Below are 20,000 nucleotides of genomic sequence, written 5' to 3' on the forward strand. Positions count from 1 at the left end.
GTGGGAGTGAAAGGCATTTCAGCGCTCAGACCAGAGACCTGAGGAACGGCCGCGCTATCCCTCACTGTAGAGGGACTGACGACTAGATGATCTTTCACCTGACACGCAAAAAGTACAGATATATATATGTTTTTGTGTAAACTGGGATGCATTTTATTTCTCAGGATTCAAAACAACAGCATTTATTAGAAATTGAATCTTTTGTGACATTATAAATGTCACTTTTGATCTATTTAAAGCATCTTTGCTATATATGTGGGTCAATGACAAATAAGGTTTTTAAAATAAAAAAATATATAATTTTAAGCAACCCCTTAACCCCTTTCTGAGAATACACATGAAAATGCACTATCCAAACTTAAAGGGCTGTAATTCAGGAATGCTTTGGAATATAGACCTAATATAGACACTCTGCAGATCATTGCTGAAGTGAAAGCAATTCAAAATATGAAAGTATGAAAAAGTCTAAATTTACTGCAAATAAAAAATACTCTACTAAATATTTTTTATTTTATATAATTTGTTTTAATCTAAAATTACTATCAAATCAAAGCCATATGTCTAACCAAGTTGTGTTCCAAATTTGAAGTTGATATCACAAAAATGTAATGTTGTTTAGGCGCTGTACCAAAAATAGCCACCGGGTGTTTTTGATGCATTTTCCTGCAAATTTCTGTCCAAATGTCACTTCCATCACAAAACTGTCACCAAATATGGACCCTTGAGACTCAGACCTTTCCGACGATATGTGTCTTGTCAAGATCAGAAAAGAGTTTTATTATAAAGTAGTTAAAATAATTGTTGTAATATGAAACATGACGCCGCCCACTAGGGGGAGGAGCCCGCTAGAAGAATTTAAAGTACCGTTTCCATGGTAACGCAACATCCAATTTCAAAACGGTTTTCACAGGATGAATTTTGAGTTCGTAAACTTTCGAATGATACCTCAGTTATGATAATTACTAAAATATATGATACGAAAAAAAGGCGATCAAAAAAAGAGTGCCAGGTGTAATATTATAGGGATATATACAGGTGTTGTATTGTCTTACTCGTTCAGCAAGTGCTATTAAATTAGTAGGTGGCATTGATTGAATTAGCTAGTTAAATATAGCCAAGTTTCAAATACTAAAAATATTGACGTTGAGATGTTAAATGTATGAATTAGCTTACTCAAATCTTTCAAGTTAAGTTCTGTCAACTTAAACGTTACATTTCTTAACTTAAAAAAACCCCGGATTACCTCAATTTGTTTTAGTTTTGCCAATTTATACGGGTTTACAGTGTGTATATACGTTTATATAATTTATATTATAAATAAATATAACACATTTTTCACCATGCATGCATGGATGTGATTTAGGAATGTGGCGGTGAGGAGATTTTCCCACCGGTTAATCGACGCGTGACAACACCGGTATCACCGGGGGCTTTTAAATCGCTAATTCTAAAGCGAAAGTAAAATGCACACGGCCGCTCAGGCTTCATAACGGAGCGACTGTTCTCAGTGAATTCCTATGGAAGTTAAGCTTCAATAGACATGAACTGAACACACACCGTGAATGAATGTCAGAGCAGCCGTGTGCATTTTACTTTCGCTTTAGAATTAGCTTTCTAACTTTCTATTCATCAAAGAATCCTGAGAAACAAAATGTATCACACTGTTAATAATAATCATAAGTGTGTGTTGAGCATCAGATCAGTGAAGGGTCATGTGACACTGAAGACTGGAGTAATGATGATAATCACACACTTTACTGTATATTCACACAGAGAACAGCTGATCTACACTGAAGTATAGATATATCCCACAATCCTCATAGATAAACAAGAATTGCGTGTCGTGTTCGGCCTGAGATGGAAACGCCGTGAGCTCAAGGATGCGGCGCTCAGACGCTCTCACTGCCATTGTTTGGATGAAATTGCTCACTTTCACACAGAACGACTGAGAAAAAGCATCCGCAGCGCTCGCATCCGATTCCATTACAGCTCCGAGAATGAAGACGAGCGCTCGGCACATTGTGTACAAAAACTCAAGCTGCTTTTAATGGAATCATCATCTAACCGCGCAGACGGAGCGGCGTGATATCCCATCATCATCTGATCTCAGGCTTGTTAAAGAGGAATCTGGGAAAACGCGTCTCCGCTCATCTCACACACTGTCTTTGTCTTGTTAGAATAACTGTACGGCCTGTTTTAGTGACTAGCCAACTCTCCAGCCGCTGATGAAACACTGTTTTAATCGTCACACACACACAGAGTAAAGCACGCCGTGAGCAGGTGTGTGTGCCGTTGCTCGCTCACGTCTGTGTAAATCAATGGTGAAGAGGAGAGGAGCAGGTTAAGCTCCTCAGATCCTCATCAGGAACATCAGATTGCCTGTTCCAGCGCTGCGGATCGCCGCTGTAATGGGAGAGAGCTGGAGAGACAAATCCCACAGAAATGCTGCTCAAATTGAGCCCGGAATGGAAATTGATCCCATTACCAGAGCCGCTGCTCCTGAGGGAAGGCTCCACATCTGCACTCGTTACAAACACCGACGTGTGTCTGGACAAGTGCTCGATTGTGTTACCAATGCGTAAATCTCACAGAAATATGAATGGGTCATATACACCAATAAGGCATAACATTATGACCAGTGAATAACACTGATGATCTGATATATTAGGCAGCAAGTGAACATTTTGTCCTCAGAGTTGATGTGTTAGGAGCAGGAAAAATGGGCAAGAGTAAGGATTTGAGCGAGTTTGACAAGGGCCAGATTGTGACGGCTAGACGACTGGGTAATCAATGAGCCTTGGCCGCCCATGACCCTGTGGCCGGTTCTCCACTGGTCCTTCCTTGGAGCACTTTTGATAGAGACTGACCACTGCAGACCATGTTGGGGTAACAGTTTTTGACCCAGGACCAGTAGTGAAAAATGAAGACCAAGAGTCAGGAGTTAGATTAATTAAAGAAAAATGTACAGAAGAATAGTTTGCAGAAGCCAGCTTCAAGTCTCATAAGGAGTTTGTAGGCCGCGCTCCCTCTAACAGTCTCCCCACCTCTGCCTATCATACATACAATTTCTGAACAGTTATACTGTTTTCAAGGTCTAACCACGTCATTATTGCCATGTGGAATGATTCTGATTGACAGAGAATATGCAGAGTCACGGTACATTTCCACACAAGGATAGATAGCAGAGCATATCACTAAACTAGGTAGACTAGTTGTCGCCCCATCACTAGATTTAGATCACAATGACCCAGGAGGTCACAGAAAGGCGTCTTCAGGTCTGGCATCGTCTGCAGAAAAGCCCATCTCCAATACTGGATCTGTAACACCGAATACTGTAAGTCTTTCCAAGGTTGGAGTTGGTGAGATCTGGTCCAAACCAGAGAAAGTTTTCCAAAACATACTGATAACATGTGCTTTCCTCTCAGTGAGAGATACAGACAATAGCACAGACCATATTCATCTTGATTCTTTAGGGTTTCAGTAAAAGGAAATATAAAATGAAATAAAATAAAATAAAGACAAATCCATATTTAATCTCTGGAAGGCGCGCTAAATGAGCATTCCTGTCGAGTTGGAGGTGTGTGATGCCTCCAAAATCCAAACACACGACGACAAGTTTTGAAATCACGTGTTCATCACACAACACCAGATCAGTCACCACTCAGAGACCAAATACAAACTTTAGAAAATATAAATGAAGAAACCATCATTGGTCTCTTGATTTAAGCAAAATCATAACTGAAAATAATCAATAAAATCATAATAATTATATAGGAGGATGAATATTGATTGAGGCTTTGATTATACATTTATTTAGGATATATACACTCACCTAAATGATTATTAGGAACACCTGTTCAATTTCTCATTAATGCAATTATCTAATCAACCAATCACATGGCAGTTGCTTCAATGCATTTATGGGTGTGGTCCTGGTCAAGACAATCTCCTGAACTCCACACTGAATGTCGGAATGGGAAAGAAAGGAGATTTAAGCAATTTTGAGCGTGGCATGGGTGTTGGTGCCAGACGGGCCGGTCTGAGTATTTCACAATCTGCTCAGTTACTGGGATTTTCACACACAACCATTTCTAGGGTTTACAAAGAATGGAGTGAAAAGGGAAAAGCATCCAGTATGCGGCAGTCCTGTGGGAGAAAATGCCTTGTTGATGCTAGAGGTCAGAGGTCATGGGCCGACTGATTCAAGCTGATAGAAGAGCAACTTTGACTGAAATAACCACTCGTTACAACCGAGGTCTGCAGCAAAGCATTTGTGAAGCCACAACACACACAACCTTGAGGCGGATGGGCTACAACAGCAGAAGACCCCACCGGGTACCACTCATCTCCACTACAAATAGGAAAAAGAGGCGACAATTTGCACCAGCTCACCAAAATTGGACAGTTGAAGACTGGAAAAATGTTGCCTGGTCTGATAAGTCATGGATCCATCATGCCTTGTTACCACTGTGCAGGCTGGTGGTGGTGGTGTAATGGTGTGGGGGATGTTTTCTTGGCACACTTTAGGCCCCTTAGTGCCAATTGGGCATGGTTTAAATGCCACGGCCTACCTGAGCATTGTTTCTGTCCATGTCCATCCCTTTATGAGCACCATGTCCCCATCCTCTGATGGCTACTTCCAGCAGGATAATGCACCGTCACAAAGCTCCAATCATTTCAAACTGGTTTCTTGAACATGACAATGAGTTCACTGGACTAAAATGGCCCCACAGTCTCCAGATCTCAACCCAATAGAGCATCTTTGGGATGTGGTGGAACGGGAGCTTCGTGCCCTGGATGTGCATCCCACAAATCTCCATCAACTGCAAGATGCTCTCCTATCAATGTGGGCCAACATTTCTAAAGAATGCTTTCAGCACCTTGTTGAGTCAATGCCATGTAGAATGAAGGCAGTTCTGAAGGCGAAAGGGGGTCAAACACAGTATTAGTGTGTGTTCCTAATAATCCTTTAGGTGAGTGTACAATTATATTGACGTGGTAGTGGATTTCTGTATCCATCTTTCAACCGGGAACACCCCAGAAGAGCTGCAGTTTTGGAGATGCTCTGACCCAGTCGTCTAGCCGTCACAATAAGAAGAGATCATCACTGTTATTCAAATGGTCATTATTTTATGCCTGATCGGTGTGAATTCAGCTTTGATCACAGGAATGAATGCCACTTTACTGTATATTCCCATAGAGAACAGCTGATTTACACTGGAGGAATATTCCCTGTTTCAGATCCCATGCACGGCCCTCGGAGACTCCAGGTGGTGGACATCAAGTCCAGGCAGTTCACGATCCGCTGGGAGCCGTTCGGGTACAACGTGACGCGCTGCCACAGCTACAATCTGACGGTGCAGTACCGCTACACGGCCAGCGGGAAGGAGGAGGCGCGGGAGGAGCTGTGCTACGATATCCTGAGTGTGTCGCCGCAGCACACCATCCGCAGTCTCCCGCCATACACCAACGTCAGCGTCCGCCTGATGCTGCACAACCGTGAGGGCGAGAAGGAGAGCGAGGAGCTGCAGGTGCTCACCGATGAGGACGGTCAGTCTAACCCTTCATATTCACACACACCAGTTAGGTATAACGTTTAACGGGTAAATAACAGTTTAGTAATCGAAAAAACCTTCATGAAACTTAACAATAATTTATTATAATTTATATTTTAAGGCCCTATAAAAAATTTTACTTTTCCCCAAATTATGTTCTATTTTTTTTAAGTTAACTTAAATTTTATTGATCAAAAATCATGTCTAACCAATTTAATTCATAAAGCATTAACACCTTCATTATTTATTAAAATTGTATATATTTTTCCCTTTTGAATGGTTTGATTTTATTTATTTTTTTGTTAAATTCAATTTTAGTAATCGAAAACACTTGTCTAATTAATTGACACCATGAAATATCTCCAAATTTTGTTTTCAGTTTAAAATTTTCTCTGTTTTTTAATAGTTCACTTAAATTTTAATAATCAAAAATCATGTCTAATTAATTGATTTCATAAACCATTAACACCTTAATTATTTATTACATTTTTAAATATTTTTACTGTAATTGTTTTCCCTTATGAATGGTTTGATTTAATATTTTTTTTTGTTAAATTCAATTTTAGTAATCGAAAACACTTGTCTAATTAATTGAAATCATGAAATATATACAATATAGCAACTATTTATCATAAATTATGTTTAATATTTTAGGGCCCTATGAAATAAAAAATTCTGTATTTTTTAATAGTTAACTTAAATTTTAATAATCAAAAATCATGTCTAATTAATTGATTTCATAAAACCTTAACACCTTCATTGTTTATTAATTTTTTTTATATTTTTACTGTAATTGTTTACCTTATGAATGTTTTGATTTTACCTTCTTAATAATTAAATACAATTTTAGTAAATCAAAAAAACGTGTCTACTTATTTGAAATCATGAAACGTATACAATATAATAACTATTTATTATTTATTATATAATAACAGTTCAGGGCCCTATGAAATCTCTTTTATTTTTTCCCCGAATTCCATGTTTTCTGTTTTGATTTTTCTGGATTTTTTTAAATAGTTAATTTAATAATGTTAATAATAAAAAATGATGTCTAATCAGTTGAATTCATTATCCATTAATTATTAAATTTGTATATTTTTTACTGTAATTTAAAAAAATCTTATTCCCAAATGCCTTTTTGCTTCCTTTCTTCATCTTCATTCCATTTTAAAGGGGCTATATGCAACTTTTTCCCCAAAATAAACGTAACAATAGCCTTTTTATTTTACCATTTATGACTCAAACATCTCCTGATGAGCATACTGACACCTTGTCCGCTCACAGTGGGTGCACCTATAAGCCTGTATCCTATTTTTCCTATTTTCTGGCGGGTCGTCTTTTCCCGCGCTGTCTGCGGATGTGACGTCACCACCGCTGCGAGAGCGAGCAGAAAATGAGAGCAGTTCTGTTTTTTGGCCACAGGTGTCAGTCGCGAGTTTAAATTTCAGAAAAACGCATATAGCCCCTTTAATGGTTGAATTTTAGTAATCAAAAATCATGTCTAATTTATTGAAAACGTAAACAATTTAATAACAATATTTTAAAATAAATATGTTTTCCCAATTTCCATGTTTTCTCAATTCTCCTGGCTATTAATCTTTTCAATAGTTTGCTTAAATTTTAATAATCCAAAATCATGTCAATTTAAATCAGCTGAATGAATGAATGATGAATTTTTACTGTAAAATTAAATTTTTCAGAAATTGTGTTTTGTCTGGATTTATGATTCATAAAACATTAACACCGTAATTATTTATTTAAAATTTTATATTTTTACTGTAATTTTTTTCCTTATGAATGGTTTTATTTTTATTTTTTTTTCATTTTTTGTTAAATCAAATTTTAGTAATCACAAACACTTTTGTTAATTAAATGAAATCATGAAACATACAATTTAACAATTATTTATTATATATTATATTTAATATGTTATGGCCCTATGAAATCTGTTTTATTTTTTTCCCCAAATTCATGTTTTCTGTTTAAGATTCTCTTGATTTTTTTAATAGTTAATTTAATTATGTTAATGATAAAACAAACATGTCTAATCAGTTGAATTCATTATACATTAATCATTAAATTTTTATATTTTTACTGTAATTTAAAAAAATCCTATGAATGGTTTAATTTTTCCCAAATTCCTTTTTTTCTTAATTTTATTTTAATGATTAAATTGAATTTTAGTAATTGGCATGTCTAATTTATTAGCAAACTTAAAAATTTAAAAACAATTTATTAAAATTTTAACAAAAAAATGTAATTTGTTTTTAGTTTTCCCAATTTCCATGTTTTCTGTTTTAATCCTCCTGGATATTAATCTTTTCAATAGTTTGCTTAAATTTTAATAATCCAAAATCATGTCAATTTAAATCAGCTTCACGAACGGATGATGAATTTTACTGTAATACTAATGTTTTCTTTTTTTAGAAATTGTGCCGTCTGTTTTGTCTGGATTTATGATTAATAAAACATTAACACTGTAATCATTAATTACATTTTTGTATTTTTTACTGTATTTTTTTTACCTTATGAATTTGATTTTTACCAAATTCCATTTTTTGTTTGTTTTCATTCCATTTTGATGGTTAAATCACATTTTAGTAATCAAAAATCATGTCTAACTTAGATATTAAAAGTTCACATGATAAACACTGACAACGTTTATAAAACTTTATTTAAATAAATGATATTTTTTATGATTCGGCCGCAGCCTCAGACGTGATTCAACTTTAGTTTTTAAGCCATTGAACACACACCGTGTTCCTCAGGATGTGTTGCACATTTGCATTTGTCGGCGTTAAGTGTGTGTGATTTTTACTCTGAGGCCGTCGAGGCTGATGTGAGTCTGACCGCTGGAGATGTTTAGAGGTCAAGGGTCAGGCCTTTGGTTGCTGGAGCACTCCCATATTCCCTTTGACTCAATAGATGAAGAATGCCTTTGAACGTAAAGTCGGTGTTGGGTTTTGAACACAAGAGAATATTGATCTGAACTCCGCCCGTGTTGTGTTGATCTCCAGTGCCCAGCGCCGTCCCGCTGGAGTCCATCCAGGGAAGCACGTACGAGGAGAAGATCGCCCTCCGATGGAGAGAACCGCTCCAGACGTACGGCAGAATCAAACAGTACGAGGTGAGGATCTCCTTCACACTCCTCAGAGATCTCAGCCCAGCTCTGGAATAACCAACAGAAGAAGCACATCAGAGGAAACATGTTTCCTCAAAACCTGCTCATGAAAGCTTACAAATCATGGGAGAACAACATCTGATCAGTTTTTATCGTCTCTTATAGCAAAAACTTTTATTTAAACCCATAAAATACAGGATAACACTTTATTTTACAGTGTTTTACACATAAACCCTAACACTCAAAATTATAGAGTAGAGCCGACTCAAATGAATCAAATGAACTTTCATGAGTATTCAGAACTTTCTCTTTCTCTTGAGTTCTCTAAACTCACACATTTTCAGTCTCTGAACTGTTTCATTGTTTTGAGTTTTATGAACTTGTTTCTTTTAATTTAGACGAACTTAAATTTAACTGAAACTGGGCTGGGATTTCGATTTCATTTCCCAGCATGCTTTGCCACAACACTCAAAGGGACAGTAAACACTAAAATGAGGCGTTATATAATGCTTTTAGTGCAGGATTAGCGTTAGGGTGGAGATTTAGTCGTGTTTAATGTGTTTAGAAGAGTTTCTGTTATGTTGCAACAAATTTTTTTTTGTTTTGCCAACTTATTTGGGTTTGCACTGTTGTAATAACAGTAAATTATGCATAATTACATGCAACTAACACTAAAGCAAATCCTACCATAACTCTATAGTAAGTACATGTAGTTGATTAATATTACTCAGTGCATAAATATATTATTACACTGTATTATATATATATATATATATATATATATATATATATATATATATATATATATATATATATATATATATATATATATATATATATATATATATATATTAGGGGTGTAACGATTCGTTTTAACAACGATACGATTCGTATCACGATTTGAGGTTGTCGATACGATTCAAGGACGATATTGGTTAATTTAGAACGATACGATCCGAAACGATTCAGTGACTTGAAATCGATTCAGTAACTTTTTAGCCAAAAATTGTGTGACTGAAATAAATATCTGGATACTGGTCAGTGCAGGTGAAATTTCCTAGATTCCTGTTGTTTCTTGTAAGGGAATCCGGTATATCAATTAATTATGGATATAAACAAACAAGTAAACAACAATTAATGGCAAATGCATTAAAATTTTATTTGAATAAAGTGCAACCAACAGTTTAGGTTGAATTAACAGGAAGATAACCTTTTCTGCTCTCATTTTCAATATTCAATACATATTCAATAAAAGCACAGTAAGTGCAACCAACATTTCAACAGTAGGTTAACCTGCTACTTCTGCTTTTGTTTTCCAACATAAAAATATTACAATATTAATATAAAAAATAAAGAGCAACTAACTTCTCTTCAGGTTTAATTAATAGTAAGTTTACCTGCTACTTTTGCTGTTGTTTTTCAACATTAAAATAATACAAATACAATATTAATATCAAAAATAAAGTGCAACCAACATTTCTTCAGATTGAATAAACTGGCCTGCTACTACTCTCAGTTTAATAAACAAACAATATTTAACAAAAGATAAAATGTAACCAACTACTCTTCAATGACTCTACAGATTTCTTTTTCAAAAATATCACCATGATCTGACCTCAGAACACTTCTCTGTGCGTTCACTATGTCGCCAGCAGTACTAAAAACTCGCTCTGCTGGAACACTGGTGCCAGGAATGCACAGGTAACAAGCAGGGGTTGAAAGTACAGGTAGCGCTTTCTCCTGGTGGCTTGATAATTTCTCGCTCGTTGGCTTCTCCTCTGCCATCCGCCATGCTATGTTTTGTTTTCTCAAGCCCCGTTCACACCGCCAGCAACACGCAGCGACAAAGCGACACGATCCCATTCATTTCAATGAGCGCTGCTGCTGGTGCGTTGCGATGATGTCACAGATAGGCAGACTGAATCGAGTAACGTTTAACGCCTTTATCATTAAAAGTGCTAAGAAAAAACATCCATATAAAGTCTGACGTGCTTAAATCCAATGCGTTATTTCCTATGATCGATACAATCGATTGATTACCTTTTAAAACGATGTTAGATCGATATATGTCGTCCGGAAGGCCAACTTGCCGAGCACAGATCGATGTAGTTAGATCATAGGAAAATAAATCGATACATCGATGTAGTAGATGAATCGTTACACCCCTAATATATATATATATATATATATATATATATATATATATATACAACCCCAAATCAGAAAAAGTTGGGACAGTATGGAAAACGCAAATAAATATAAATAGAAGTGATTTCTAAATTTACTTTGACTTGTATTTCATTGCAGACAATATGAACACAAAATATTTCATGTTTTGTCTGGTCAACTTCATGTCATTTGTAAATATGCATCATTTCCTGTCATTCAGACCTGCAACACATTTCAAAAAAAGTTGGGACAGTAAAGCATTTACCACTTTGTAATGTTGCCATTCCTTTTCACAACACTTAAAAGACGTTTAGGGACTGAAGACACCAAGTGATGAAGTGTTTCAGGTGTAATTTTGTCCCATTCTTCCTGCAAACAAGTCTTAAGGTGGGCAACAGTTCGGGCTCTTCCACACATTCTCTATTGGAGACAGGTCGGGACTGAGGCAGGCCAGTCAAGTACCCGAACCCTCTTCCTCCACAGCCAGGACTGCAGAATGTGTGCAGAATGTGCTTTTGCATTGTCTTGTTGAAATATGCATGGACGTCCCTGGAAAAGATGTCTTCTTGAAGGCAGCATATTATGCTCCAAAATCTCTATGTACTTTTCAGCATTAATGGAGCCTTCACAGAAGTGCAAGTTACCTTTGCCAAGGGCACTGACACAACCCCATACCATGACAGACCCTGGCTTTTGGACTTGTTGCTGGTAACAGTCTGGATGATCCTTTTCTTCTTTGGTCCGGAGCACACGGCGTCCATTCCTCCCAAAAAATACCTCAAATACTGCTTCATCTGAGCACAGTACACGTTTCCACTGTGTGATGGTCCATCCCAGACGCCTCGAGCCCAGAGAAGTCGACGGCGCTTCTGGACACTGTTAACATAGGGCTTCCTTTTGGCACAGTACAGTTTGAACTGGCATTTGTGGATGTAACTACGTATTGTGGTACTTGACAAAGGTTTGCCAAAGTAGTCCTGAGCCCATGTGGTGATATGGCTTCTAGATGATGACGATTCTTGATGCAGTGCCGCCTGAGGGATCGGAGATCACGGTTGTTCAGCTTAGGCTTGCGCCCTTGTCCTTTACGCACTGAAATTCCTCCAGATTCCTTGAATCTTTTAATTATGTTATGCACTGTTGAATGTGAAATATCCAAATCTCTTCCTATCTTTCTTTGAGGAACATTGTTTTTAAATATTTCAATAATTTTCTCACGTATTTGTTGGCAAACTGGCGATCCTCGGCCCATCTTTGCTCCTAAAGGATTAGACCTTTCTTGGATGCTGCTTTTGTACCAAATCATAATTACAATCACCTGTTGACATCACCTGTTTCAAATCACATCATTATTTAACCATTTTACCTCATTACTAGCCCTAAATTGCTCCTGTCCCAACTTTTTTTTAAATGTGTTGCAGGTCTGAATGACAGGAAAGGATGCATATTTACAAATGACATGAAGTTGACCAGACAAAACATGAAATATTTTGTGTTCATATTGTCTGCAATGAAATACAAGTCAAAGTAAATTTTGAAATCACTTCTTTTTTTTGGTGTGTTTTCCATACTGTCCCAACTTTTTCTGATTTGGGGTTGTATATATATATATATATATATATATATATATATATAATTACAACTCATTTTTAAGTTTTGCCAACTTATTTGGGCTTACACTGTAGTAATAACAACACAATATTAGGAAGGTGGTCATAATGTTATGCCTGATCGGTGTATGTTTTGCATAAAAAAAGAACAATTCAAATTTTACCCCCAAATTATTGCTGTAATGTAAAAAAAATGACTTGTAAATAATTTCACAATACAAAACATCTTAATGCTCCAAAAAGTAAAACCTAATTTCTCCTCATTTATTCAGAAACGCTGATGATTGGTCTGTCAGATGGCATGCTCGACCCTCGGTCGGTGTGTGTGTGTGTGTGTGTTTTGTCTGTTCATACGGCGGCTCATTGTGCGCGCGGGTTTGTGATGATTTCAGAAGCGCGTGACTCATTCTGCGGCGGGAGACTCGGAACAATGCGCCGCTCAAAAGAGTCATTGTTGCAGAACTTCATTTGTGGAAACTCGAGCAATTAAGCCGTCACATCGGTTTGTGAAATGACAGTCTGTCAGCCGCTCGGCTTTGAGGAAGTGTCAGGCCTGAGATCTGAGAAGAGACCAAACAAAAGCTCTGCCTCATTACAGTCTGCAGGCTCACGTGTGTGTCGCCCCATGACATCTCCGGCTGCAGGGATGAAGGTGTGTGTTCTGTCACACAATCCAGAGCTGGTGTTTCTTGTAATTTGTGGAGCATTCTGGGAGAAGAGCTGTGCTCCGAATCACAGTAATGATGGAGCACGTCTGCGATCACTGTTCTGGGGTCAGACCTCCATAACCTTTATCAACTGCACACATTTACTCTGTTCAGATGTTCCCTTTCATGCAGTGTGTGTGAGTGTGTGTGTGTGTGTGTGTGTGTGTGTGTGTGTGTGTGTGTGTGTGTGTGTGTGTGTGTGTGTGTGTGTGTGTGTGTGTGTGTGTGAGTGTGTGAGTGTGTGTGTGTGAGTGTGTGTGTGTGGGCATGTTTTTGTGAAATATCAGGACACAAATGTGTATAATGACATAGGTATTACAAAAAGAGGGTGAAATATGAGGAAGTTCCCCATGTCCTCACTTTTCAAAATGCTTATAAATCATACAGAACAAGTTTTTTTTCACAGAAAGTGAACTGCACAGTCTCCTGTGAGGGCTAGGTTTAGGGGCAGTGTGTGTGTGTGTGTGTGTGTGTGTGTGTGTGTGTGTGATGGGTAGGTTTAGGGGCAGGGGCAGTGTGTGTGTGTGTGTGTGTGTGTGATGGGTAGGTTTAGGGGCAGGGGCAGTGTGTGTGTGTGTGTGTGTGTGTGTGTGTGTGTGTGTGTGTGTGTGTGTGATGGGTAGGTTTAGGGGCAGGGGCAGTGTAAGGGGATAGAAAATACGGTTTGTACGGTATAAAAACCATTACGCCTATGGAATGTCCTCACATTTCACAAAAACAAACATGTGTGTGTGAGTGTGTGTGTGAGTGTGTGTGTGTGTGTGTGTGTGTGTGTGTGTGTGTGTGTGTGTGTGTGTGTGTGTGTGTGTGTGTGTGTGTGTGTGTGTGTGTGTGTGTGTGTGTGTGTGTGAGTGTGTGTGAGTGTGTGTGTGTGTGTGTGTGTGTGTGTGTGTGTGTGTGTGTGTGTGTGTGTGTGTGTGTGTGTGTGAGTGTGTGTGAGTGTGTGTGTGTGTGTGTGTGTGTGTGTGTGTCAAAGCTCTGCATGGTTTCAAAGATCAGATTCAATTCTGAACTGAGTCGTCTGTAACAATGTTGCTCATTTGCATAATGCCCGCCTCTGGTCGTGATTGGCTGAACAGCGTCTCTTAGCCCCGCCCTCACTCACTGTAGTTAATGCCCGCCTCTGGTCGTGATTGGCTGAACAGCGTCTCTTAGCCCCGCCCTCACTCACAGTAGTTAATGCCCGCCTCTGGTCGTGATTGGCTGAACAGCGTCTCTTAGCCCCGCCCTCACTCACTGTAGTTAATGCCCGCCTCTGGTCGTGATTGGCTGAGCAGCGTTTTATGTTTATATTTTTTATGCTGATTTTCCATGGGCTCAACCAATAGCGTTTGGGGTGGGGCTATCTGTTTGGCCGGCCAATGGTAGATGTGTTTGTGAATTCTGGGCGTTTACAGGAGCAGCTCTTGCATTGGCTGATGCATTACACTTTACACAATGAGTTAAAGTGAATTTCTGCTCGTCCGGATCCGCGTTTAATTTCTGTGCATGCATAATTCATCAAGTGTTGTTTATCAGGAATATTCCCTCTGTTTAATATTCTGGGATGTTTCTCCATCTACCTGTCTTAGACTAATAGAAAGAGCCACTTGGTATTTCACACCTGATCACACCAGTCGCCGCTCCCTTTGTGGCCCTCAATTGGAATCAGAATGGAGTGGGATTAGCCGGGCCGCCCATTAGCAACTGAATGATTTATTCAAATGGAGCCGCTCAGCTACTTTTCATTAAGTTGTATTAGAAGCGCGGGCGGCTCGCCTCCTGCTCGACCGCAGAGACCGGAGGAGAGTGAAGGAGAACAAAAGAGAAGATCGGCGTCTGCTCTCATCTAATCAGAATGAAGGATTACATGCAGAGACTCTTCCTGAGTTAGAGCGGCTCGGGCTCTGCTGTTGTTCTGACGCTTCAGACGAACACGGGATGTCTTTACCAAACGACTTAGAACATATTTACCCTGAGATTTTAACATTATATTTGATGTGGGCGGAGCTTCCCTTCAAATGGCTCTGTTGACTGTAAATATTTTGTGGACCAATGGGCTTGCGCTGTGGGCGGAGCTTCCTTTCACATGGCTCTCTGTTGACTGTAAATATTCTGTGGACCAATGGGGTCGCGCTGTGGGCGGAGCTTCCCTTCATCTGTGGACTGTAAATATTCTGTGGACCAATGGGGATCGTGCATTGGGCGGAGCTTCCCTTCATCTGTTGACTGTAAATATTCTGTGGACCAATGGGGTTGCTCTTTGGGCGGAGCTTCCTTCATTTGGTTCTTTGTTGACTGTAAATATTCTGTGGACCAATGGGGTCAGCTGTGGGCGGAGCTTCCCTTCATCTGTTGAGTGTAAATATTCTGTGGATGGGGTCGCGCTGTGGGCGGAGCTTCCCTTCATCTGTTGACTGTAAATATTCTGTGGACCAATGGGGTCGTGCTGTGGGCGGAGCTTCCCTTCATCTGTTGACTGTAAATATTCTGTGAACCAATGGGGTCATGCTGTGGGCGGAGCTTCCCTTCATCTGTTGACTGTAAATATTCTGTGGACCAATGGGGATCGTGCATTGGGCGGAGCTTCCCTTCATCTGTTGACTGTAAATATTCTGTGGACCAATGGGGTTGTTCTGTGGGTGGAGCTTCCCTTCGTATGGCTCTCTGTTGACTGTAAATATTCTGTGGACCAATGGGGTTGCACTTTGGGCGGAGCTTCCTTCATTTGGTTCTTTGTTGACTGTAAATATTCTGTGGACCAATGGGGTCGGCTGTGGGCGGAGCTTCCCTTCATCTGTCGAGTGTAAATATTCTGTGGATGGGGTCGCGCTGTGGGCGGAGCTTCCCTTCATCTGTTGACTGTAAATATTCTGTGGACCAATGGGGTCGTGCTGTGGGCGGAGCTTCCCTTCATCTGTTGACTGTAAATATTCTGTGGACCAATGGGGTCATGCTGTGGGCGGAGCTTCCCTCCGTCTGTTGACTGTAAATATTCTGTGGACCAATGGGATCGGGCTGTGGGCGGAGCTTCCCTCCATCTGTTGACTGTAATGTGTTGTGCTTGTGTCCTCAGGTCTTCTACAAGGCCGTCAGCTCCTTCGACCCCGAGTTCAATCGGGCCAATCAGAGCGGGAAGGTGCTGAAGTCCAGCAACGAGACGTCACACGTCTTCATGGGTCTCTATCCCGGGTCCACATACTCCTTCACCATCAGAGCCAGCACCGTCAAAGGATACGGGCCGCCCGTCATCACGCAGTTCACCACCAAGATCTCACGTAAGAGCCCTGATGTCCTGTGGGTTATTTGCGACTGCAGTGTGTGTGTGTGTGTTATTGCTCATATGTCATGTGTCCCTCATAAACAGCTCCGCGTATGCCGGGATACGAGCAGGAGACGCCGCTGAATCAGACGGACAGCACGGTGACCGTCCTGCTGAAACCGGCCCAGAGCCGAGGAGCGCCGGTCAGGTGCGTCCACTTCACCCGCCTGTTCATAATCACACATCAGAATCATACAAATAATATAACAATTATAATATTTAAAAATAGCTGCAAGCAGCAATTCCAGGGCCAAGCGCAAATAAGCCAATAAGACATGCCAACATGGCTGGGAGGGTCAGACTGACTGCAACAATGAGCAATTAAACACATTTCAAGATGATTTTAGGCAAAAAGGCTGAAAAATGCATTGAAGTCTATGGGAATTTCATGTTTCATGTTTCATGCCACCAAGAGGCACAATCCTACCATTTTTTATGTGTCCTCGGAGTGAGCACATGTGTGTGTCAATTTTGGTGAAAATATCTCATTTTGTTTTGGAGTTATAGACATTTATATGAAAAAACACGTAATAAATGACTGACACCTGAATTTGATTGGATTTTACTCCCCCTTACTATCAATACTTTGATATTTGGGCATTAACATTTTGCTATTGACCTATGTTTCCGAACTTCTGACGCTGATTTAGTTTCGATCGGACTAGCGGTTTGGAAGATATCAGCTAATGTTTTATAAGTGCTAAATTACAGCGCTGCACAAACCATACGCCGAAACCTGGCAAGTCTGGTATCATTGGACTCGGCGAGGATTCAGGAGACAAAAAAAGTTACTACCATGAAAATAAATCAACCACACCCAGTTATAAGCATTTGAGAAAAAAAAATCTCCACTAGGTGGTGCTGTTTTGAAACTTCTCAGGCTCCTTCAAGGCATCGAGCTGATGACCCATACAGAGTTTCATAACAATCCGTTCATGTGTTCATAAAATACAGCATTTTAGCACATAATTCAAAATGGCCGACAGACAAAATGGCCGATATGGTAAAATTGCATATCAGACGACTTGGCATGATGTCACGAATCTAATGAGACTTATGATTTTTGGACAAACGGTTCAAAAGTTATAAGCAAAAAGAGCAATTTTTCGTATCTCCGGACCAGTAGGTGGCGCTGTGCCGAAACGCTTCATGTCGCCTCAAGTCATGCTTGTGATGACATGTACCAAGTTTGGTCTGAATACGATAAAGCATTGCAGAGATACAGCCTGTGAGTGTATTTTTGCAACCGCTACGCAAAATCGAAAACGATTTGACGAATCAACTTGAATTCCACTTTTTGTTAACATGGTCTGAAGATGATCTGGTTCATTTTTTGTGTAAATCAGAGCTACAGCCTAAGAGGAGTTTGCAAAAGTAGGTTTTTCGGAAAATTCAAAATTGCGGGAAAAGAATTTTGTTTCTAACATGAGTGAAACTTTGGACAGGTGGTGGCGCTAGAGGGATTGTTTTAGAGACTCCAAAATTGGTGTGGTTAATGTTGGGCCAGTCTTCTATCTGTGTGCCAAATTTCATAACTTTCCCGCAAACGGTTCTATGGGCTGCCATAGACTCCAATGGCGGAAGAAGAAGAAATCTAACGGTTTAGATTTCGGTGCTTGGCCCCTAATAATGAAAGCAGATTTCAGAGATTGAGTGACTGTGGTCAGAAGTGAAGAACAGTTGGTTGTTTTTGTTTATGTGTGTGATCTGGACGCCAGGCCCTTCTTGCCGTTTGTAGATAAAGGCGATCTGTGTCTGAAGACCTCAGCATCCGCTCTCGCTCTCTCAGAATCGGCCGTGATAGATTGAGCTCGAGGGGTTTGAATTCTCCTGCCGGCTCACAGACAGAGATAAAGCGCCGTCAGTCTGAGAGCGGCGAGCGATTCTCTGCGCACTTGTGATGATAATGTCTGCGGTGCTTCATTATTCAGCAGAACGCTGTGGTCGCGGGTCGGCGTGTGATGTAACCTGTGAGAGAGGATAAAAGCCTCTGCAGAATGAATAAATGTAAATGTGAGTGTTATTGGAAACACTCCAGTCGTATGAGACGTTACATATAGATGTGAAATCGGACCTGCACTCACAGTGTTCAGACCTGACAGCCGATCTAATGGGACAGAAAGCGTTCAGCTGAATTGTTCGTCCTCTGCTTTAACTCGGGTTTTAAAAGCCTCCATTAGGAGTGGACGCAGGATGAGGATTGAGATTGAGACTTTTACTGAGTTTAGAAAGGCAGTAGTTCAGAAGAGTTCACTCAAGCTGGGAGGAAAAGTGTTGTGTAATGTTTTTAAAGAGCTGTTCTCCATCTGTGTTTCGTGTGTGATGTTTCTGAACTCCTGAAACGCCTCCATTGTAGTCTTGAGTTTTCTTCTGGGAACCAACACGTCACAATATTCCTCATATAGGAGGGGACGTTCTCACGATCTTGCGCAACGTTCCCTAAAACGAAAGAAAATCCCAAACCTTTACAGAACATTAGGGACGTTCCTCAAACATCCTCTTTTGCTTATGAAAGTGCTGCAGTTCAACGTTCCTGATATGACTGTAGGGGAACGTTCCATTTAGGTTATTCTATGGTCACACAGCAACGTTACAAAGAGGACATTTGGGACACTAACAGAACGTTCCCTCATGGTCCTCTGTTGGTCATATAATAACGTTCCTGATATGACTTTAGGGGACGTTCCATTTTGGTCCGCACATTATATTTTGTGAATGTACTCAAGCCGTCAGGAAGGGTTGGTATTGATCCATCTTTGAGAAGCAACTTTTGTGCAAACTGTGTTTACTGACCCTCATTAAAGCAGCCCAGCGTACACTGATTCACACACACACACACACACACACCTAAATAGAACCAAAAAATAACATTCTAGGATGCTCCCCTAAAGGTCCTGCAAACGTTATGGGAATGTAGTGTAGAGACCTAGAGGGAACGTCCCATAGTAATGTCCCCTAAACATTCCCAGAACGTCCTGAATGTTCCCTGAAGGTCCGCCAAATAACGTCCCGACCCTTTAAAGAACTCCACATCCTGACCGTCTCAGAACGTAACATTTCTAGCGGGTCCTCGTTGAAACTCGTGTGTTGAAACTGGTTGATCAAGTGTCCAGCGCTGAATGACCACAAACGGTCCGGTCATTTAGTCAGTCACATGGAGGAGGTTTGGAGGAGCTCTTCTTTATTTCCGCAGGACACCTGATGGACTGATGAAAGAATGATGGAATGATGCTGCACTTTGGCATGAATGAATAAACCACTCGGTGTTTTTGCACTTTTGTCTTTATGATAAAACATTCAGGCTGAGTTCTGGTCTGAGGGCGTTTTAATGGAGGTAGACAGACAGGTGACAGGAGACAGTGTTAGGAGCGCCACTGACCCGCCTCAGGCCTGAGCGCAGGTGATGACAGGTGATAAAACCCTTCCTGCGTCGTCCTGTCAGCGTAATCGCCACTGGCAGCTCTTAATGAAACACGAGTCTCGTTAATTACAGAGAAAGGGGGGATTCTGTTTATCGCCCGAGAACGTGATATCACA

General features: G+C 40.1%; 1 protein-coding gene across 8 annotated transcripts in view; it reads left to right on the forward strand.

Moving 5' to 3' along the window:
- The window catches only part of ptprma (protein tyrosine phosphatase receptor type Ma), a 278,119-nt gene that overhangs the window by 146,524 nt on the left and 111,595 nt on the right, over positions 1-20,000 (forward strand). For all 8 annotated transcript variants that reach the window (XM_079806429.1, XM_079806428.1, XM_079806424.1 and 5 more), the window contains exons 8-11: positions 5,242-5,550; positions 8,573-8,682; positions 16,218-16,419; positions 16,509-16,611. In XM_079806429.1, coding sequence (XP_079662555.1) covers positions 5,242-5,550; positions 8,573-8,682; positions 16,218-16,419; positions 16,509-16,611 — 724 coding nt within the window. The remainder of the gene's footprint in view (positions 1-5,241; positions 5,551-8,572; positions 8,683-16,217; positions 16,420-16,508; positions 16,612-20,000) is intronic.

Source organism: Gobio gobio, assembly GCF_949357685.1.
Source record: "Gobio gobio genome assembly, chromosome: 23".
NCBI classification, from domain to species: domain Eukaryota; kingdom Metazoa; phylum Chordata; class Actinopteri; order Cypriniformes; family Gobionidae; genus Gobio; species Gobio gobio.